The 19466-nt window shown below is 46.3% G+C and overlaps 1 protein-coding gene across 2 annotated transcripts in view; it reads left to right on the top strand.

Annotated features, from left to right (window-relative positions):
* The window catches only part of BBS7 (Bardet-Biedl syndrome 7), a 368412-nt gene that overhangs the window by 176207 nt on the left and 172739 nt on the right, over positions 1-19466 (top strand). For both annotated transcript variants that reach the window (XM_085641566.1, XM_085641567.1), the window contains exon 9: positions 2817-2901. In XM_085641566.1, the coding sequence (XP_085497692.1) occupies positions 2817-2901 (85 nt within the window). The remainder of the gene's footprint in view (positions 1-2816; positions 2902-19466) is intronic.

Genomic DNA, 19466 nt, shown 5'->3' on the forward strand with positions numbered 1-19466 from the left:
CAACAGGAAAAACATACGGTCCTGCAGACCAGCAGTGATGCCAAGCTTCTCCTGAGAGGACGTCCAGCTGAATTGCCGTCTGGTAAAATTTCTGATCATAGTGGATACAAAGATGAAAGATAAACAACCAATACACTATAACACAATGGCATGACCACATAAACTTAAAGACGACCTCGGGTGGACGAGCCTCTTATCAAAAACTGCAGCAGACGAGCCGTCCGGGTTACAAATTAAATGTTGCTGCTACCATGCTTTTTAATTGTACAAGAAGGCTCTTGAAATCCCGTTATTGACACTTTTGCACACAAAACACGCCCATTTTTTACTCTCTAGCTGGATAACGGAACCACAATACCCCAGTGACTCCATTCCTCAAATTTTAACCTATTTTATTGATTTCCTATGCGAAACCATGCTAATGTCAAATTGCACAATTTGACTCTTTTTGTTTATTCATTCTATTTTTTAAATAAATTATTGCAACAGTTTTAATTAATCATGCAAATACAGACATCCATTCATTCATGCTTCAACTTCTACTGAAGAAAGCTAATGCAGACTTGAGGGTGCATAGCAACTTTAGGCCGATCTCCCTGTTGCCTGCTGCTACCAAATGTTTGAGAAGTGGGTCAACCAACAACTCTCCCGTTTTCTTGAAAACTACAATCTGCTCCATTGCACTTAGTCTGGCTTTCAAGCGAGTTATGGCACGGAACCCACACTCCTTAAGGTCGCTGGTTTCATCAAGGAAAATCTTGATCAGGGAGCGGTAGCTGTGGTTGTCCTTCTTTGACTGTTCAGCGGCCTTCAATACTGTCTCCCACTCAATTCTCCTAGATAGATTATGGAACGGGGGCATCCAAGGCCTAGCCTGGGCCTGGCTCAAGTTCTGTCAGGAGGGCAGATCATAGATGGTCTTTCTCCCCCCCCTTTACATCCTCTGCCAAACTGCTTGAGTGCAGGGTACTTCAGGGCTCCTCCTGAGTCTTGAGTCTTTTTAATATCTTTTTGGACCCAGTGGAAAATTTGGTGGAGGCATGGGGCGTAAGTTCACCAGCGACACACAACTGATGCTCTCATTCCAGCAGAAGCATATGGGAGCATTGACTGCGTTTAAGGGATGTCTGAGGGGTGTCGGCGAATGGATGAATGTGAGCTGCCTCAAATTGAACTCTGACAAAACAGAGATGCTCTTTTTTGGTGCTGACAGTCACCTAGACGCCTATAATTGGTAGCCCTCTGCTGAGCTAGGCCCCCTGCCACCACCTCATCTGTAGTACGAAATCTTGGGGTCATATTTGACCCCAACTTACCCTTTGAACCTCTGGTTAGAGTCGTGTCAGCCAGCTGTTTCCTCATGCTGGAATCGGTCAGGAAGATGATCCACTTCATTCCTGAGGATAACCATAAATCCGTCATTCAAGCCCTGGTAACCTAAAATCTGATTACACGAATAACCTCTACTTAAGTGTACCATTGTATCTGTTTTGCTGCATGCAGATTATTCAGAATGCTGCAGCTCAGCTGATTCTGAAGATTCTGTCTCACTGCTCTGTCGTGGCCCCCATGCGCAGTCTTCATTGGCCGCCCATTGTTAGCCACATCAAATTTAAAGACCTAACATTCACCTACAATGCAAGCAAAAAGGCCACTGCTATCTAAGAAAAAGATTTCCTCCCTACCATCAGCAAAGATCACTACACTCCAATAGACAAAAACTTATACCTGTTCCTTGGGTCCGCAAGGCAAGAAGAGGTGGCTGCTCCTTTTTCTTCTTAACCACCAAACTCTTGAACCCTCTGCTTTCGACTCTTCGCTTTGCCCCCACCGAATCAGTGTTCCGTAAACTTCTGAAGTCCTATCTGTTTGATACTTTAAAGCCGCTAGCACCGGAATGCCTCTCCAGATGCAGCTGCAGGCTTTATAAATTTGATTGTTTTGTGGTCAGTTGCAGTTGAATTCACCTGAATATACACGCCTTAGGGAAAGATGGCCGACAAAGGCGGTAAGGGCCTGACCCAACCCCCACAGGCCCAAGGAGGGTAAATAGGGGAGCTGTCATTCAATTTTGATATATTTAAGCAGGGTCTGCCTCAGCGAAAGTGTCTGGATTTGATCTGAGTCATGTGGTGTATGGAATCAAATCATACAACAGAAGCCAACAGCTTAGTAGTATTGTAATCCGAAAAAACAAATAGTAATTACACTTCAGCAAGACATTTAGAGGCCAGGAAGCTTTGTGGTGGTGGTAGATAAAGCACAAGAAAGGGTTGATTGGTTTGTTATATTTCTTTCTGTCTCATATTACATGATTAGGATCCCTTTGATTGTGAAGGCTAATCAGAAAACTAAAGTCTCCATTTTAGTTCTATATAAATAAAGAGCCAATACAGAGCTCAGCTGTTGGCCTCTCTGCCAAGAGGATGGGTGGGCAAGACACCTTATGGATGGGGATGGGTATTTAGCAAAGCACAGGAAATGTACAAACAATCTCAAGTTTATCCCAGGTTCTAATAAATTACAGTCATGTTCTCAGAACTTTAATATTTCCAATGTTTGCACTTCTCATGTTCATTATTATAGTTTTGCTGATTGACCAAAATAAGGTCAGAACTCCTTTATGAGACAGTTCAAAGGCTAATAAAAATATTAATTTTCAACACCCAACAACTGCATAAAGTTTTTGTTCTACTGTTTTTGTCATGAGTGAAGTTGTATTTTGTGTTCCCAATCCACTTTACTGTACTGCGTTCATTTACTGTGCTCTTTAACTTGGATGTGAAAGTGTTTAATGAGGTTTTTGTTGTGATTAGGCATTATCGGAAAGTGTCACATCAATACAAGGAGGCTGTGTTGGGAAGGATGGATTTGATGAGATTTTAACAGCCACTTATTCAGGTATGAAGGCATGAAAGATTATAAAAGTCTGGAGAGCAGCTCATAAGTTACAAAACGCTACATAGCTGCTATTCTAACTTATCTGTTAAACGTATTACTAAACTATGTGTTTTTACATAGGAAATGCGAGTCTAAGAGCTTTGAATTTGAAATTATTTGTTTTGAACTTCTGTCACAGATTCTAATTGTAGCATTCTCTGTACTGTACATTACCTCCTGATGAATAAGTTTACATTGTTGTGACATGGGAGTAAGAATAGATTTCTAATTAGAAGTTTATGGTGATATTTGCTACCCATTCCTTCGTACTTCACTGTGGTGTTGATGTCTCAAATTAATAAAATGTTCTCAGATTTCTCCTGCTCTGAAGCTGCAGCATTGCAGACTACTATTGGTGGAATTAATGGCCATATATTAACTTGATGTCCAAGTGATAACATCAAATGTACATATTATTCACTGTATGAACTACACAGTTTCCACTCTAAATCAACTACTATTTATTGTATAAATAACTAATTACAATAAGACCTAAAAGTGTAAAAACAGATAAACCCCTCAATAAGACATCCCCCTTTATATAACATAAATTACAATTCTGTAATAAAATAACAGTTAAAAACATTAGGACAATAAATAAGTTAAAACTACTTCTCTTGCTGACATGTTTGAGATGAAAGTAGGCTTGAACAATAAAATTTCATAAGATTACTAATAAAAGAATTACTGTGTGCATTGAAACACAATTTAACAGACCCTTCTTTTGTCCTCGTCTTGGGGGCTCAGAAGTGTCCATACAGATACTCCTTCCAGATATCCAGAAGGTTGGGCATAGACAAATAATGTGACCTATTGACTCATAGACTGCACAGACTACATCCCTCATCCTACACAACAGGTGTTCCTCGGTGTTTCAAATTCTGCAAATAGAATGTACTGTCATTTAAATCTTAAAAAAACGAAGCTGATATGGAGTTTCTTGCAATAATAGAGGAGTCTAGATCCAAATCTACATGTTTATATTTCAGTAATGCTTACAAGTGTTCCTCAAGACAGTTATCCAACAAGGTTTTCTTTGTCTCTTCCAAATATCTTTGGGCATCCCACTAAGGATATTAAGTTGGTGGGATTTCTGTGTTATAACTTATTTCAGCCCCTCCCCCTTCGTATCAATGTTCATATTGTGGTCTTCAATGATAAGCCACTTAAGTGTGTCATTATCAGCCTGGATAGAGTCACAGATGAAGTTTATTGTTGCTGCCATATGGAGTGACCATAATGATGGAATGTTCCATTCTAGGTGTATCATGCTTTGAAGGGTTGCAGACCATAGATTAAACAGGGAACTTGTCGCTTGCTTATGGATTAGACTCGTGTCTAGGATTGTTTTTGAGTTGAAAACTGGTGAACAATACAGTAGTGAAGGTATTATTTTTGTGTTAAATACTTTGACTGATCATTGGCCCTTCCTTCAAATATCCTTGAAAACCTTTTGGTAGAGGTAGTTTCAATTCCTATTTTCTGCTTCTTTGCTTGTACGCGCGACCTCCATTTCAGTTTGTCATCAATGGATACTCCTACATCTCATAACGCACTACTTTTTCAATTATTACAGTGCTAGTGTTACATGTTTTTTGCTTATTACTTTTCCCAAAACTCATTACTTTTGATTTTGATTGATGAATCAAAAGAGAGTTCTTTGTGCTCATGTCTTGATAATTGAGATTGAAGGCCTTTAGCTGTCAATGGAAAAGTTACCAGGTCAAAATTCTAATCTGATAGTTTGACCTGTGACAATGTCTCTTCATGCATGGCCTTTATAAAATGAAGAAGTGAGTGATTGATAACCCATCTTTGCTGCTTGGCCCATAGGAGAGAATGGTTGACTATGTTGAATGCTGTACTGTAATTAGTATAATAAACAGTGAGCACTGCTTGTCAATGGCATTCTGGGCTAACCGGATCAAGGCAGGGATCTTATTAATGGTGAGGCATCCAAGCCAAAACCCTGTCTGATGAAACATTATTAGTGTCTTCTCCATAGCCCAGGCAGCCAATTTTTAAGAAGATATTTTATGAAGATCTTACCGTCAGTCTGGTAGAGCTGTGAGTCTGTAGGTTTTTTGGGTCACCTTTTTTCCTTTTTATGTATCAGATGATAAATAGATCCTTATCAAGATGGTGATATTGTGCTAGACTGCAGAATATTTGAGAGCAAGAAGTATAAAAGAACACTTGAGAGTGTAATATGTTTTATGACATTAATGGGTAGGTCATTCGGCGCTGAAGACCGAAAGGACCGACTTTTTGCTATCTGAGAGGCAATTTACTATTGTGTTATAGGTAGGGTTGTATTGAGATGTGGATGTTTGTCTGGTAGATATGTGCAGTTGCCTGCACAAATAGTTGTGGTATGTGCTCGCCATTTGTCAAAAGGAATAAAATAATCTTTTGCAGGCCTGTAAACACTCATTCCTCTTCCTACCAGAAGCCATATCTTTTTAGAAAGATTGATTCAGTCTGGCCTCCTGATAAATGGTATATAAACATTGAATCATAGTCATTTATGACCACTAGAATAATTCCTATCATTCTAGAAGCATCTCTGGACACTTTTGAAAAAATTTGAAGACCTTTTAACAACAGTTTTCTGTTTTAATAAACAAAACCAGAAGAGAAGTAAAGGTATTGCAGTTCTACATTGACAGAAAAGGGTATTTGTAGTTTAACAAGACTTTTGTATTGACAGAACAGGGACTTTGCGTTGCCCGTAAAGACAACCAGTCTGGCATCCCTAGAAATTCCCTGCAAAAGCAATCCAGTTCAGTTTTATGTTAGATCAGCAAGAGAGGATGCTGAACACTCTGATCCTTAAGCTGGTCTTGTGTTGCTAAGAGGAATTATTATTTTTCTTTTTTATGTGTTTTATCTGCAGTAGCTCACTTTGCAACTCTTGCCTGCTTTGCTCTAACATTGTTAAAAGTGTGGGTGACAGATGAGCGATTAAAATGTCAGTTATAGGGTTTATGTTGCTTGTATGGCGACCAAGACATTAATGCTTGCAATGATTACTGGGTCATTAAATGCAGCTTAAACTCAGATGATTGCAGGTTGAACTTTTTTTTTTTCTCCATTGCTTTCATCAGCAACTTCTTCTAAATCTTTGTGAATATACATGAAGATCAGCCACCTGCAAAGAATGAGGGATGTCTCATCCTTAACAACACATTCAGGAGCGACTCTCCCTGAGGTTGCAGGGGTCTCTGAGTTGTTGATGATCTGTAATTTTATTTTCATATTGACCGTATGAGTCCTTCTCGATGCACACAGGTCCCTCAGTATGGACTTCAGCTGTGGCCTCAAGATCAGTGCGAATGTCAAATGTTTCTTCACAAGTATGTCCGCTTTTTGCTTCCGAACACTCAATCTAAAGTCATTCTTAAATGCCATGCTACAAATGGAAGAGCCATTTGGTAGCTGATACACCAGTCAGCTGGTCAAGTTGTCATCTATTGCTCCACCTACAGTGGCCTCACCACGTTTTTAATACTCCTGATGAAAGACCTCATACTCATTAGATCTAAAAAATGTCCGTGTAAAGATCCATTCTTTCCTTATAGGGTGACGAGTGCGCTACCAAGAAGGGAAAGCAGATTTGACTCCACCATTTACAGCCCTGGTGTTTGTAACTTCTGTCTGAAAAAGACTGAACACTTCATCTGACTCTGAGTGGGATGATTTGGCTCCATTGTCTTCCGTAGATTTGAAAGAAGCCTATAGAACCATTCTTTATTACGTTAAACATAGTACAGATGGGAGAACATAGAGAAGGTCTCGGAGGCCTTAGCACTTTCTAAACATTGTACAAAGACACATTTGTACTCTGTACGAGAAATAAGGAAATGTAATGTGAAATAAGGAAATGTAGTGTGACTATACTGAATAGAGGGGTTGATCAAACAAATATGACAACAAGAGATGGACCATAAGAAGCATTCTACTCACTTCAATAGTTCTAAAGCATATTGCCCAAATAGGATTACAATATTATGGGCCTTGTGAATTTGGAGATGCAGGAGTGGGACCACCCTGCTCCCACACCGCCAAACTCGTGTAGGATCCACCCGCCAAATCGGGAGTTTTTTCCTGTTCTGGCGGATGGTTCTTTGGCGTACCCAGGGCACATGGCGTGAAGCACAAGGGGGCCCTGTAGGGCCCCCTTTGTTTCCTCCCTGCCACAGTTTTCATGGCGGGCTCACCATCATGAAACCGTTGTGGAGAGGAAACTAGTAATATGCTTGGCGGGACCATGGCGGTCCCGCCAAGCATATTGCGGCCTCAGGACCACCTCGCAACCAGGGCGGTCCAACTGCCTTAGTCGTAATTGGGCGGTTGGGAGACCGCAACCGTGAGTCTGTCGGTTTTGGACCGCCAGACTCATAATAAGGGACTTTGATACTATGAATCAACTAACGGGTGTACTAAATCTAATGTGTAGAGAACTACTAGTCATTGAAAATCTAGACATTTAGAATTAGAATTAGAATTCTTCTATGTATGTTAAAAAAACACAGATCTTAAGTGAATTCCATGGCTTTTGTGACTATGTAACCGGTTCACCTCCCGTATACCCATTCTGCACTGTGCATGGCCTTTGCATAGATCCTGCTCCCAAAGCGCTTCAGCTGTGCTAGCGGAGGTTGATTGAAGTGCCTGTCTGGTCTTGCGTGGTGGTTAAATTGCTAGTTACCAGATTTCCTGCAGATTCATCAAACAGTTCCATGAAATTGAGAAAAACAAGAGGAAGCTAAACATGCTAAGTCAGGCAAATATTGTGCAGAACCATCAAACAGTGCCACTTATTAATAGTTTTGAGTTCTCTCTCCTTTGCTCACAACCCTCCCCCTTCCACTGGATCTGCACAAATCCTGAAATACGTACCTTGGGTGTAACTTGCTAAATGCCTTCCGCATTTAATGCAGATTCATCAAACAACATTAACAATTTAAGTAAATGAAAATGTTATTCCCTCTCCTCACCCATGGACTGGAAAACAACTAGGCATACCAATAGAAAACCAATCCCCCCAAGTCTCTGCCAGATTTTATGCCGGTTTGTCACACTGTGCCAATGTTAATTGCATATGAAAATGCTGCTTTCTTTTATAACTTGGTCCACCTTGATGCATCTTCACAAATATAAAAATGTTATGGAATTCAAAACAGAATAATTCTCTGCCAAATTTTGTGCAGATTCATCAAACAATGTCAAGTTTTTTTTGTTTTTTTTATACAGTACACCACTGCTCCTATGAGTATACCGGTGATGGCAGACCAATAGTACAAAGGGAGCTGAATATGCTTGCCTAAATGGCCATGTGATAGTTTTTTTCTTCATGTGAAACTCAGACGACAAAGACCGAATGTCAAAAGGGAGCTGATTCAGAACCTATGCAGCAAGAAGAGAAAAGGAGGGCCACCCCTTCTGGCCAGCCGCAACCTCAAAACCATTGCAAGGTGGGCCTGGAGCAGAATGTATAGCAGCCTCAGGAAAGTAGGTTTGCAATCTGGCTTTCAGATATTGAGGGCCCCTCATAAAGAGGGCCCTGTGAGCGAGCACAAGTGATCTATAAAGAATCCTTTTCCTTACAGGTAACCAGTGTAACGGTCTTAAGAAAGGGGATATGGAAGTTCTAAGAGAGTCTAAGAATTAGCCAAAATGCAGCATTATGAACAATATGAAATCTTAGTCAGATAAACTGGGAGACGCTGATACAACACATTGGCAGGGTCTAGCCTGGAAGTACTGAGAGCTACGGTTTTCCTGGAAGACAGAGGTAAAGGACAAAGACATTTCTTCAAGGAACAAAGTAGTCCAAAACAAACTTCAACAACAGTGGATACCTGTGGATGAAAAGTGAGATGAATGTCAAATCTTACCCTAAGATTCTTATCCACCTCCAAGGGTGATGGCGGGGGCAAACTTCCACCAAGCCAACAATTAGCCTACCAATCATCATAAAATGTCCCCCTATAGAAGAACCTCCATCTTATCCATATTGCACATGAGATAGTTAACACACAACCACTTAAAGATATCAAAAGGCACCCCATGAGAGAGTCAAAATCCACAGCTACACCCTCCCTTAAACAGAGAAGGACCTGGGTGTCAGCATACAAACCCACCTTGTATCTATGTGACTCTACTAAAGAAGCAAGCGGTGCCAAATAAGCATAATAGAGCGTGGAAATCAAGGAGGAGCCCTAAGGCACTCCCACCTGCTAGGGCCCCGAAACAGAAGAAAATAAGCTAGCCAGACAATTGACCTCTGTTCTCAAGGAAGGTTTGATTTAAACCAATCCAGAGCCAAGTTACCAACCCCAAGAAAATGCAAGCATTAAAGAAGGCGCACATGCGACGCGAAGTCGAATGCCACTGAAAGATCTAAAAGAATCAGCGCTGCCTTCCTTCCCTGGTCTAAAAAAAATTAACACATTCAGGGTCTTCAAGGAGAGTGGTTTTGGTGCTAAACTTCTGCCTGAACTCAGATCGGCAGAATGCAGCAGCTCTAGATAATTGCCTATTAATTAATTTTCCACAATTTAGAGAATGCTGAAACATAAGAATAAGATAAGAATTAGGTTAAAAAGTTATTAGCAAATTAAAAATATTCCCCCCCCCTCTTTTAACTTTGTCCCCTTCCCACCTTCCGCTATTGAATCCTCACAAAACTTGAAACACTGGCGCTGTTTGATGCACTTGTATCAAATCTGCCAGGCAGTTCACAAGTTACAACCATTGCAATATTTATAAGCAAATGAAAATGCTTGCTCTCCCTTGGATTGGCATAAAAGTTGACTTACTAGCGGAAAACAAATCCTTGCAAACTTCTGCCAAATTGTGTGCAAATTCATCTCACAGAGTCAAACTGAATACTTATTGGCCCCTTTTTAGCAGCCCCCTCAAAAGTACCCGCATGAATTTGAAAATACCAAAAGTACCAGGTTTGCCAAATTTTATTCATAGCCCTCAAAGAGTGCCACAGGTATAAACAAATCGACAAATGGATTTTCAGCTGACACGATATGTAAACATTTTAATTATTTCAAGCCCACCCGGCACCTTTTTCATACATTAGAATCTCAAAAACAATTGATTGTCTTGACACCAAACCAACATAAACACATTATCCGAGTCAATATCTAAATTCATGTCAAGACCTAAATCTGTTAAGTGATTTTGGCTGTATGTGCGAGCAAATGTTCCTATGAGAGCTAAAATGAGAAAACAGATCTGTTTTTAACAACCTTCTCACATGTTTTTCTGTGCACAGACGTGCACTAAACTTGGTATATCAGACCTTGGTTGACCACACTAAGCAAGTGCCAAACTGGTGCAGGTCTGTTGATGGGGGCCAAAGTTGTAGGCAGATCGAAAAAAAAAAAAGAAAATTCAACAGAAAGTGCAGTTGAACCTTAACTACACGGATTCGGGTGCCAGCAATATTGCTTCCTAAACAAGGAAGAGGCTGCTTTCATCTGGTGTGGATGCAAAGGCATGTTTAAAAGTAGGCTCTGCCTTAATGGCATAGCTTGTTGCCAGAAATCTGTGAAAGTCCAAAATACTGTTCACAAAAGATTATCCATCTGTATGTGGTTCACCAAAAGCCCCTGTGAAAATGTTGTCATACAGAGCTATACAACAAATTGTATGTTAAGGGAAGGTTTATAAGTTTTAGACGCAGAACTTCCATGTAGTTTTTGAGTAATTTCATATTTTTCAAGAATGTACAATTTAGCGGTGACAACTTGCACATTTATTACTACCTCACACAGTATGATTTTTATTGCCAGTGCAGTCCAGTATATATTTACACAAATCTTGAGGTAAGAGCAGTGGATTGCAGTGGTGGGGGTTTTCAGTGTCGGTTATACATGTGTTGAACATTACTATGGTAAGTGGATCTTATTGAGTTAAGTTAGGGCATCGGGGGACGCTAGGTGGCGCACTAGCAAATGGTCGCCTTCGTGTAAGGCTCCCGCAGTCCGGCGACATTTATCCTTCATAAACTCCTTAAATGGCGACCCGGAGGGCTGCAATCACACCCATCGCTTACCTGAGAGGTCCGGTGCTGGCTGTCCAAGTTATGGCTTGCTAGCCACTACAGCGGGGAAGATACGAGCTTCGGAAGCCCTGGCGACCTCTGCGGCTGGAGGACAGGAGCCGGCCTGCTGGGGGACGCCTACTAGGCGAGATCGGGGCTGCAATAACTGCCGCAGGCCGCTGACGGGCGAGAGGCGCGAAGCGGACTCCGAAGGCCGGCGCTGGTGAGGAGAACGGCGCGAGCCCCCCCCGGGGTCAAAGGTACTGCCGGAGAGACGGGCGGAGACCCTGTTCCCCCCCCCCCCTCCCCCCCATCGGAGACATAGCAGCGGAGGACTAGCTGGAGGTGGCAGCTGAGAGCTCCCCGGCTGACTGCGAGCTGCGGGGGGGACGCGGATGTTGGCAGCAGGACCGGGTAGGCTGCGAAGGGGCCCCACTCCGGCTCACCTATCAGGCGGACCTGCAGCGACGCACAGAGGCCAAGATGGAGACCGAGTAGGCGGTGGAAGGTACCGCTGACGTCCGTTTCGCTGCCGGGGGGGGGGTCAGGGGGCGGCGCTGGCCACCTGCGGGACGTCTTTGCCCGGGCTGTGCGGCCGGTAGGGGGGAGCCGCTTGCTGGGACAGGAGGGCGGTGGACCCTTAGAGGCCGCCTGCACGGCGTTTCCCGCTGCATGAGACTGCCTACCAGCTGGAGCTGGGTATTAGCGCGAAGGGGCGCAGCAGTGGCGGATCACATACCCTGCCTCGGGAGAGGAAACTGCGCCACGTGCGAGGTCGCTGGTGGGGGCCATCGACTGGACCGGCCTGGGCACTGGTGTTGCTGCCGTCGGGGGAAAGCTGAGGCCTGACGCGGAGACACATCGTGGGGTTGGTTCCGGCATTGGCGAGTTGCCCCCGGCTCCCCCTTGCACGAGTCTTCTGATCGAGGCGGGCCTGAACCTGAGGCGGAGGCGACTGTCGAGTGGCCGGTGCGGCGTCCTGTCCTGCCGGCAGATCGTGATGGGTAAGACGGACGCGAGACAGCCCAAGCTGTCGTTTGAGACCGGCAAAAAGGGGAATAAACCTTTGGAAGCGCCGCAAGTCCTGAATGGAGCGAATGGAGCTGCAGGGGACTCCTCGGCTGCATCGGCGGACCTGCAGGAGGTGCTGCGCGAGATGCGCCAGGGATTCGCGACGATCGCTGACAAAGTGGATAGGATATCGTCGAGAATGGATGCAGTGGTGCATAAATTAGATGCGCACGAGGAGCGTCTGAAGGGTGCGGAACAACGGATATCTGACACAGAGGACACTGTTTCGCAGCACACCTCGCAGCTTACCAGAATGGATAATCTGCTGCGCATCATAGCGTCCAAGAACGAGGATTTGGAGGCGAGAAGCAGGCGCAACAACGTTCGCATCATAGGGATACCGGAGACGACCAATGTGGGCAAAATGGAGGCGTATGTGGAAAGGATGCTACGCACGGCGATTGGCTCGGAAGTGTTCTCTCCTCACTTTATAGTGGAGAGGGCACACCGCTCCCTGGGCCCTAGACCGAAACCAGGAGCGACTCCCAGGCCCATCATTGCCCGGTTACTGAACTACCGGGATCGAGATGCGGCCCTGAGAGCAGCGAGGGGCACACGGTCTCTCTCGTATGAGGGCAATTCATTCACGCTGTTTCCGGATTTCACACCAATAGTCCAGGAGGAGCGCAGGAAATTCATGGCGGTGAAGGCCAAGCTGCGGTCACTGCAACTAGACTACGCACTACTCTACCCAGCGAAACTGCGGGTCACATACCAAGGCCGTCAGCGGTTTTTCACGACTCCGCAGCAGGTGGAGGACTTCCTCAAACACTACAAACGTGCCCACAAATCGGGTGCGGAGGTGGACGATGAGCAGGCACCGCTGCCCGGGGAGAGGCTGGATGGCGAACTGTAAGTAGAGCAGATGAACAATATACACTATCCTCTGGGGGCGAGTAAGTGAACTGTTAAACCACTTGAAGCGGGCACTGCATTGGACTGGGTATTCCGTATCCCTCTTCAGGGCTGCGGGGAGGGGAGACGTGGGGGGGACCGTGGAGAGGGTTGCAGTTTTTGCACGAGATGTTTGTGGATAATATAGATGTGTTTCCTCCATAAGTTGTGACCTGCGGTGAGGTTGGGATGGCACGCTAGGGTTGCCAAAGCTTATACGCCGGACACCCCCTCTGGGTCCTCGAGTCCGACTACCATATTGGTGGGAGACTGGAGTAGATGAGGGGGAATTAGTGATGCCACCTAGGCGGATTCCCCGAAGGGAAATACCCGAGAACTCATGGGGAGCTATGGGTACTGTTTTCACCCTTGTTCGGGGGGTAATTGGGGGAGGGATGGGGAGGGGACATGGCTGGCAGGTTGGGGTTTGCTTCAGTGGGTGGGGGGAGAGTGGGGGGGGCGTTGGGGAGAGGTATGTTCGGAGTTTGAGGTTGGGGGAGGGAGGGTTAGGGGTGGAGGGAGTATTTTGTTCGTGGAGAGTACTTGGGACGGAGTGGTTGAAGATACCTGTGCTGCTTGCCCTTTTGGGGTTGCTGCTGATGCTGCGGGGGTGTGATTGGCTGATTACACAAATGCATGTGAAGGTGAGGGGCTGGGAGTCGAGATGCTGCCGGGAGAATGGGTGTGGACCGAGCGATGACTGAGACGACCAGGAGAGAACGGCTCACGGTGCTATCGTGGAATGTTCGGGGCCTAAATGACGCTAGAAAATGCAGAAAAGTGTTGGCTTATCTAGAACAGCACCATGTACAGATCGCACTGTTGCAGGAGACACATCTTGCCCCCCGATCGCACTATACGCTGGCTGGTAGATGGGCGGTGGTACGCAGTTTTTCGTCCTACTCAGGGTATGCTAGGGGGGTTGCGATTTGGATCAAAAAGAATGTACCTTTTGTGAAGCTTGGTGAGCGCGTGGACACGGAGGGAAGATTTGTGATGCTATGGGGTAGGCTGGGCACCGACACCATCACGATTGTGAACTGTTACGGCCCTAATGTCGACTCGCCGATGTTTTTCACGCAGTTATGGGGACGGATGCTCCACAATGGCTCTATGCACATTTTATGGGGAGGCGATTTTAATGTGGCGCTGGCCCCGGGATTAGACAGATCGGATGGCAGTTTTCACTACAATAAGAAAGCGCGAGATGCGCTGGCGGGTATCTTGGAGGAAGGGCACTTAATAGATAGCTGGCGTTTCGTACACGGTGGGTTGCGGGAGGGCACGCATTTTACAGCGTTTGCTAACTCATGGGCTAGACTGGATTATTGTTTTGTGTCCCGGGGCATAGCGGTGGACTTGGGGAAGGTTGTGCACCTACCTCGGACGTACTCGGATCATTGCCCGGTCCTTGCCCAGATAGCACTTCCGGGGTATGGGGGGGTGGCCGCAAGATGGCGTATGCAGCCCACGGCCCTTTTGGACCCTTTATTTCAAGCAGAGCTGGGGGAGGAGATTGCAGAGTTCTTTCCCCGCAATAAAGATTCGGTGGATAGTGTGGAAACCATCTGGGAGGCATTTAAAGTGACGGTTAGGGGCTACTATATTGCGAAGAGCTTTGGGGTCTTGAAAAACATTCGAAAAACGCTTGCGAAGCTAGAAGAGGAACTTAAAGGGTTGGAGACCAGGATGAGTCAGGGGCCGATGGGCCCCCTCCATGGGGAATTAAGGGAACGTCTTACACAGTATGAAAGAGAGGCGGACAGGGAGGCTCGATTTTGTGGCAAATATTGGCAGGCTCGCAGGTTCTGCGAGGGGGAGCGACCAGGGCGCGCACTAGCGGAAATCACTCGGCCGCCGCGTTACAATACACACATATTGGAGTTACGCACGTCGGAAGGGGTTACAAGTCGTGATACCAAGGGTATTTTGGAGCAATTCACTGCACATTATAAAGATCTATACACGGCACGCAGTGTGGGCGAGGTGGATTTTGGGGGGTTTCTCGATAATATTGCACTGTGCTGGTTGAGTGATGACCACAGACAGTTTCTAGGGGCACCGTTCGAATTGGACGAAATTCGGGAAGCCATTATGTCTCTTAGCAATGGTAAGGCGTCGGGCCTGGATGGGCTGCCGGCGGAATTTTATAAAAGCTACGTGGATATTATGGCCCCTGTTCTCAAGGAGGTCTACGAGGAGTCTCTGGAAGTGGGAGTGTTGCCTGGGTCCATGAGAGAGGTGTTGATCACCTCGTTGTTGAAACCGGGCAAAGACCCTACCGACTGCGATGCGTATAGACCGCTCTCACTGTTAAACTGTGACGCTAAAATATTGGCGAAGGTGCTCGCCAATAGATTATCGTTACTGATGCCCAAAATAGCCCTCCCAGACCAATCCGGGTTTATCCCAGGGCGATCCACGGCCAACAACTTGCGTACTCTTTTCTCCCTGATGCATACTATAGCGCCGGAGTTGCCGGTGGCTGCTATATTCCTCGATGCTACCAAAGCATTTGACTCCGTGGAGTGGAACTATCTATTTGCTATTCTGTATAGGATGGGGTTTCCGAAAATATTTGTTGCCTGGGTGCGATTGCTGTATACGGACCCGAAAGCGAGAGTCTTAATCAATGGGGAAATGTCGCGCCCGATTTCATTGACCAGAGGCACCAGACAGGGGTGCCCATTGTCCCCGTTGTTATTCGCTATTGCGATTGAGCCATTGGCCTGCCGTATTCGACAACTGCACAAGCCAAGCGCTTTTAAATGCGTCCAACGTCAGATAGACGTGTCATTGTATGCTGATGATTTGACGTTGTATGTGGTGGATCCGCTGGCGCATCTCAACCCATTGCTTCGGGAATTCTTGGTTTTCGGCCGGATATCCAGGGTACAAATTAACTGGCAGAAATCGCAGTTCTTTCCCCTGACCCCTGCGGTGCGCCGCTTCCCACTGGATTATCCACTCGATTGGTGTGATACCGATCTGCGGTATTTGGGGATACAGATATCTCAGAATAGGGAGGAGACTGTGCGTTTAAATTATGGTACGGCTGTCGCGAAGCTAACAGAGGATGTGACACGATGGATTTCCCTGCCTTTCACCATGGCTGGGAGGGCCTCACTTATTAAAATGGTGGTGTTGCCTCGGTTTTTATATCTGTTCCAGAATATCCCTTACTATCCGGGTGCTTTTTTCTTCCGTACACTCCGCACAGAATTGATAAGATTGTTCTGGGCTGGAAAGCAGCCTCGATTAGCATGGTCCATTATTACCCAGCCCTATGGGAAAGGGGGATTTGATGTCCCTGATTTTCTGGCCTACTACATTAGCGCTCAGGCCCACTTTGCGTACCACTGGTTTGCGCCTACGCCATTTATGCCGCAGCTGGCTGTGGAGGACTGGATTGTTCGGACGCTGCCACTGAAGGGCATTATCTACGGCCCGGCCGGGGTGCTCGACACTCCGGCTGCAACGGTCACGAGCACGGTGGATGCGTGGCAGCGGATCCTCCGCAAAATTGCGCTCCCGTTTTTATACGCGCCAAAAATGCCACTAGCTTATCACCCAGAGCTATCCCTGTTGCGGGAGAAGGGGTTCCAGGAGATGTGCGCTAGTCTGGGGGTTAGATCCTGGGGAGACCTTTTCCTGGATGGGCGGTTTAGGACGAGGGAGCAGTGGTTCCATGGGGTTCAGCACACCCCGTTGGAGGTCTTTTATTATCTTCGGCTGAGGCAGGGGCTGAGGGCCATCCTTCCGCACTTTCCAGAGGAGCCTGCGGTGGTGTTGCCTCTACAAATAGTACTCACGTCAGAGGATGGCAAACATCTGGTCTCCCACCTGTACCGAAGTATTCGAGAGCATAGGGGTGACGGGGAATGCAGAGCGCTCCGGCAGTGGAGTGCGGATCTAGGGAGGGACATAACGGAGCGCAGTGGGCGTACTGCTGCGGGTTGACCTCGCAGATAGCAGCTAGCTGCAGGTTACGAATGATCCATTATAAGTTCCTGCAGCGAATGTACTACACGCCTGCGAGGAAGCTGCGGTTTCGCTTGGCAGAGGATGATAGGTGTGAGCGTTGTCACATGGAGGGGGCGGATTTTTTACACTTGTCATGGCTTTGTCCGGCGGTGGCGGAATACTGGACACAGGTCCACAAAGCGCTGACGGCCATGATAGGAGACACGGTTGACTGTGATCCGCTCATGATGCTGTTGGGCTATACCATGAGTCTACCCAAGGCGCATCGGAAATTTGGGGATATCGCACTTTTGATGGCGAAACGGAGAGTCGCTTGTCGGTGGGGGAGGGGCCGTGCGCCGAAGTTTAAGGAGTGGATCGCCGACCTACTACACTGTCAGGAACAGAACCTACTATACGCAGAAACACAACCAACGCGTAATAGGGCCAAGGATATTTGGGACCCGTTCAGAGCATATTTAGTGGCTGAGGGCACTTCAGGGCTGGACGGAACTCGGGAGGCGGGCGGGGCAAGCCCGGGGACTGCTGTGTGCGGGGCGAAATAGTGTGATGTGGATTCGATGGGATGACCGGCTTGGGTGTAGGGCGACTGTTGACGGAGTGGGCTATGCCTCTAACGGAGGACCTTACAGCCGTGGGATGGGAGACACTGCTGCGGAGATGGCTTGGTGTGCCGACCAGTACGGAGACGCCCTAGGAGTGGAGGAGGGGAGGTCTCCTTATGCGGCTGTGGCAGGAGGAACGCTAGCATGATGGTCCGGTATGTGAGGGAGACTGGTTCGGTGGTGGTGATTGTGGACGCACGGCTTGCAGGGAGGTATTTCCTTGCGACTCAATACTGGGGTCGCTGTGGCGGGAGCTGCGGAAGAGTATATTGCCGCAGGACATGTTCACTCGGACTAGGGGGAGAGCGCTGCTATGTATCATGCATAACTATGACGAAGGTGCCTTCCAGGTGCCAGTGGACTACTGATCGGATTTCCATGAGAAGGACTCTGCCGGCTCTGCACAGGGTAGACATGCGAGATTAAAGCTAAATGCACCGGTGCGACCCCGAGCTAAGTAGGCACAGGACTGAACTGATGCGGGAGATGAGTGACAGCTTCTCGCCACCGGGCCTCCGGGCTGTCGGACAAATGGCTGTGTACCTTACAGATGATGGCTAGAAATGTGATGGACAACAGCCGGCCCGAGGGGTTGTAGGCGTGAGGCTGTATTGTTGATGTACTCTCTCAAATAAAGGTTTTGAAAATTTTTAAAAAAAAAGTTAGGGCATCTAGGATGTCTGCTTCCATGAGCGGTCAACAGGGTGAGGGAGCAGACCAGTGTTTTGAAGAAATAGGGTACCAAGCTAATTTAGTATGTGGAAAGCAATTCTAACCGGGAGTCGGTGGTTCAGTAGCTCCAGGGATGCCAATAGTGTCATGCAAGATTGAGAGTTTTGCTGTGAGATCAAATGTGATGCTGCTGTCAGTGGACATAGTTTCTAAGGTGGAAGACCTGTTTGAGGTACCTACCACAAGACACATTGCAGACGATTTTCTCTTAAAATAAAATCGAGCCATTGCCAGATCTACAGTTTATTTTAAAGGAACTGATTTTCATCCTTCCTCTCTCAATCCTTTGTCTTGTTTTTCTAAGAGTTTAGACTTTTCTCCTTGGAGTAGTCGTGAGATACATTCTGTTGCTAGTGAAGACTTATATTGTGCTGTCTCATTGTGGAGAGTAAGTGGAGATCAGTGGTTTGGCATAGTCTACAAACCACCCCTCAGTGTTTACTCAATGTCTGGATATATGTCAGTATTGCGGCGGTAGGAAGCGTAATCAATAATGCCACAGTCTTCTTCTTAAGCAGTTAGATATTTGTATGAATCTCCAGTTCTTAGCAGTACTCACAATACACTAAGAACATAGCTCTTGAAATAACTTGATTTCTTCTTCAGTAATCATTTGTTTTAAGTTGTTTGTTCCTTCTGTTTGCTTTGTTCCATCTGCTGACCAAACGTCCCATCTTAACACACATTCACTGATCAAAAACCCAGTATTGCCTTATAAAGGGGTGGTGGAGGCATGTTCCAAGGGATCTCTTTTAGGTTTTTTTGTTTATCCCCTTCCATGCTATAAGGCCAAATTGAATAATTGGATTAAGCAGTGTGTGGTCTGTGTAATGGATTATCTCAAGCACTGATGAATTCTCTAAAAGAGATCGTTCGACCTATACGTGTAGTGGGCTGGACTGGGAGCTTGAGTAAAAGTAGACCAATTGTAATGATTTATGCTTCAAGTAATAGGACTCCTTGTCTTTGTGTGGCATAGATAAATGGACAAGTCATAATACAGACATGTGCACAGTGTGCAAAAGTGTACACACTGTGCTAGCAGTGAGGGAATAAGTCCACAAACGAAATCCATGAGGCCATCCTGCATATCTTTGTCACTTTACTGGTTTACTCTGGCACCCCTTAGGGCCCCAAAGATCCACGAGGACCTCCAGTCAGACTTCCACTGTCAG

The sequence above is a fragment of the Triturus cristatus genome, chromosome 2_2 (genome assembly GCF_964204655.1).
Source record: "Triturus cristatus chromosome 2_2, aTriCri1.1, whole genome shotgun sequence".
NCBI classification, from domain to species: Eukaryota; Metazoa; Chordata; class Amphibia; order Caudata; family Salamandridae; genus Triturus; species Triturus cristatus.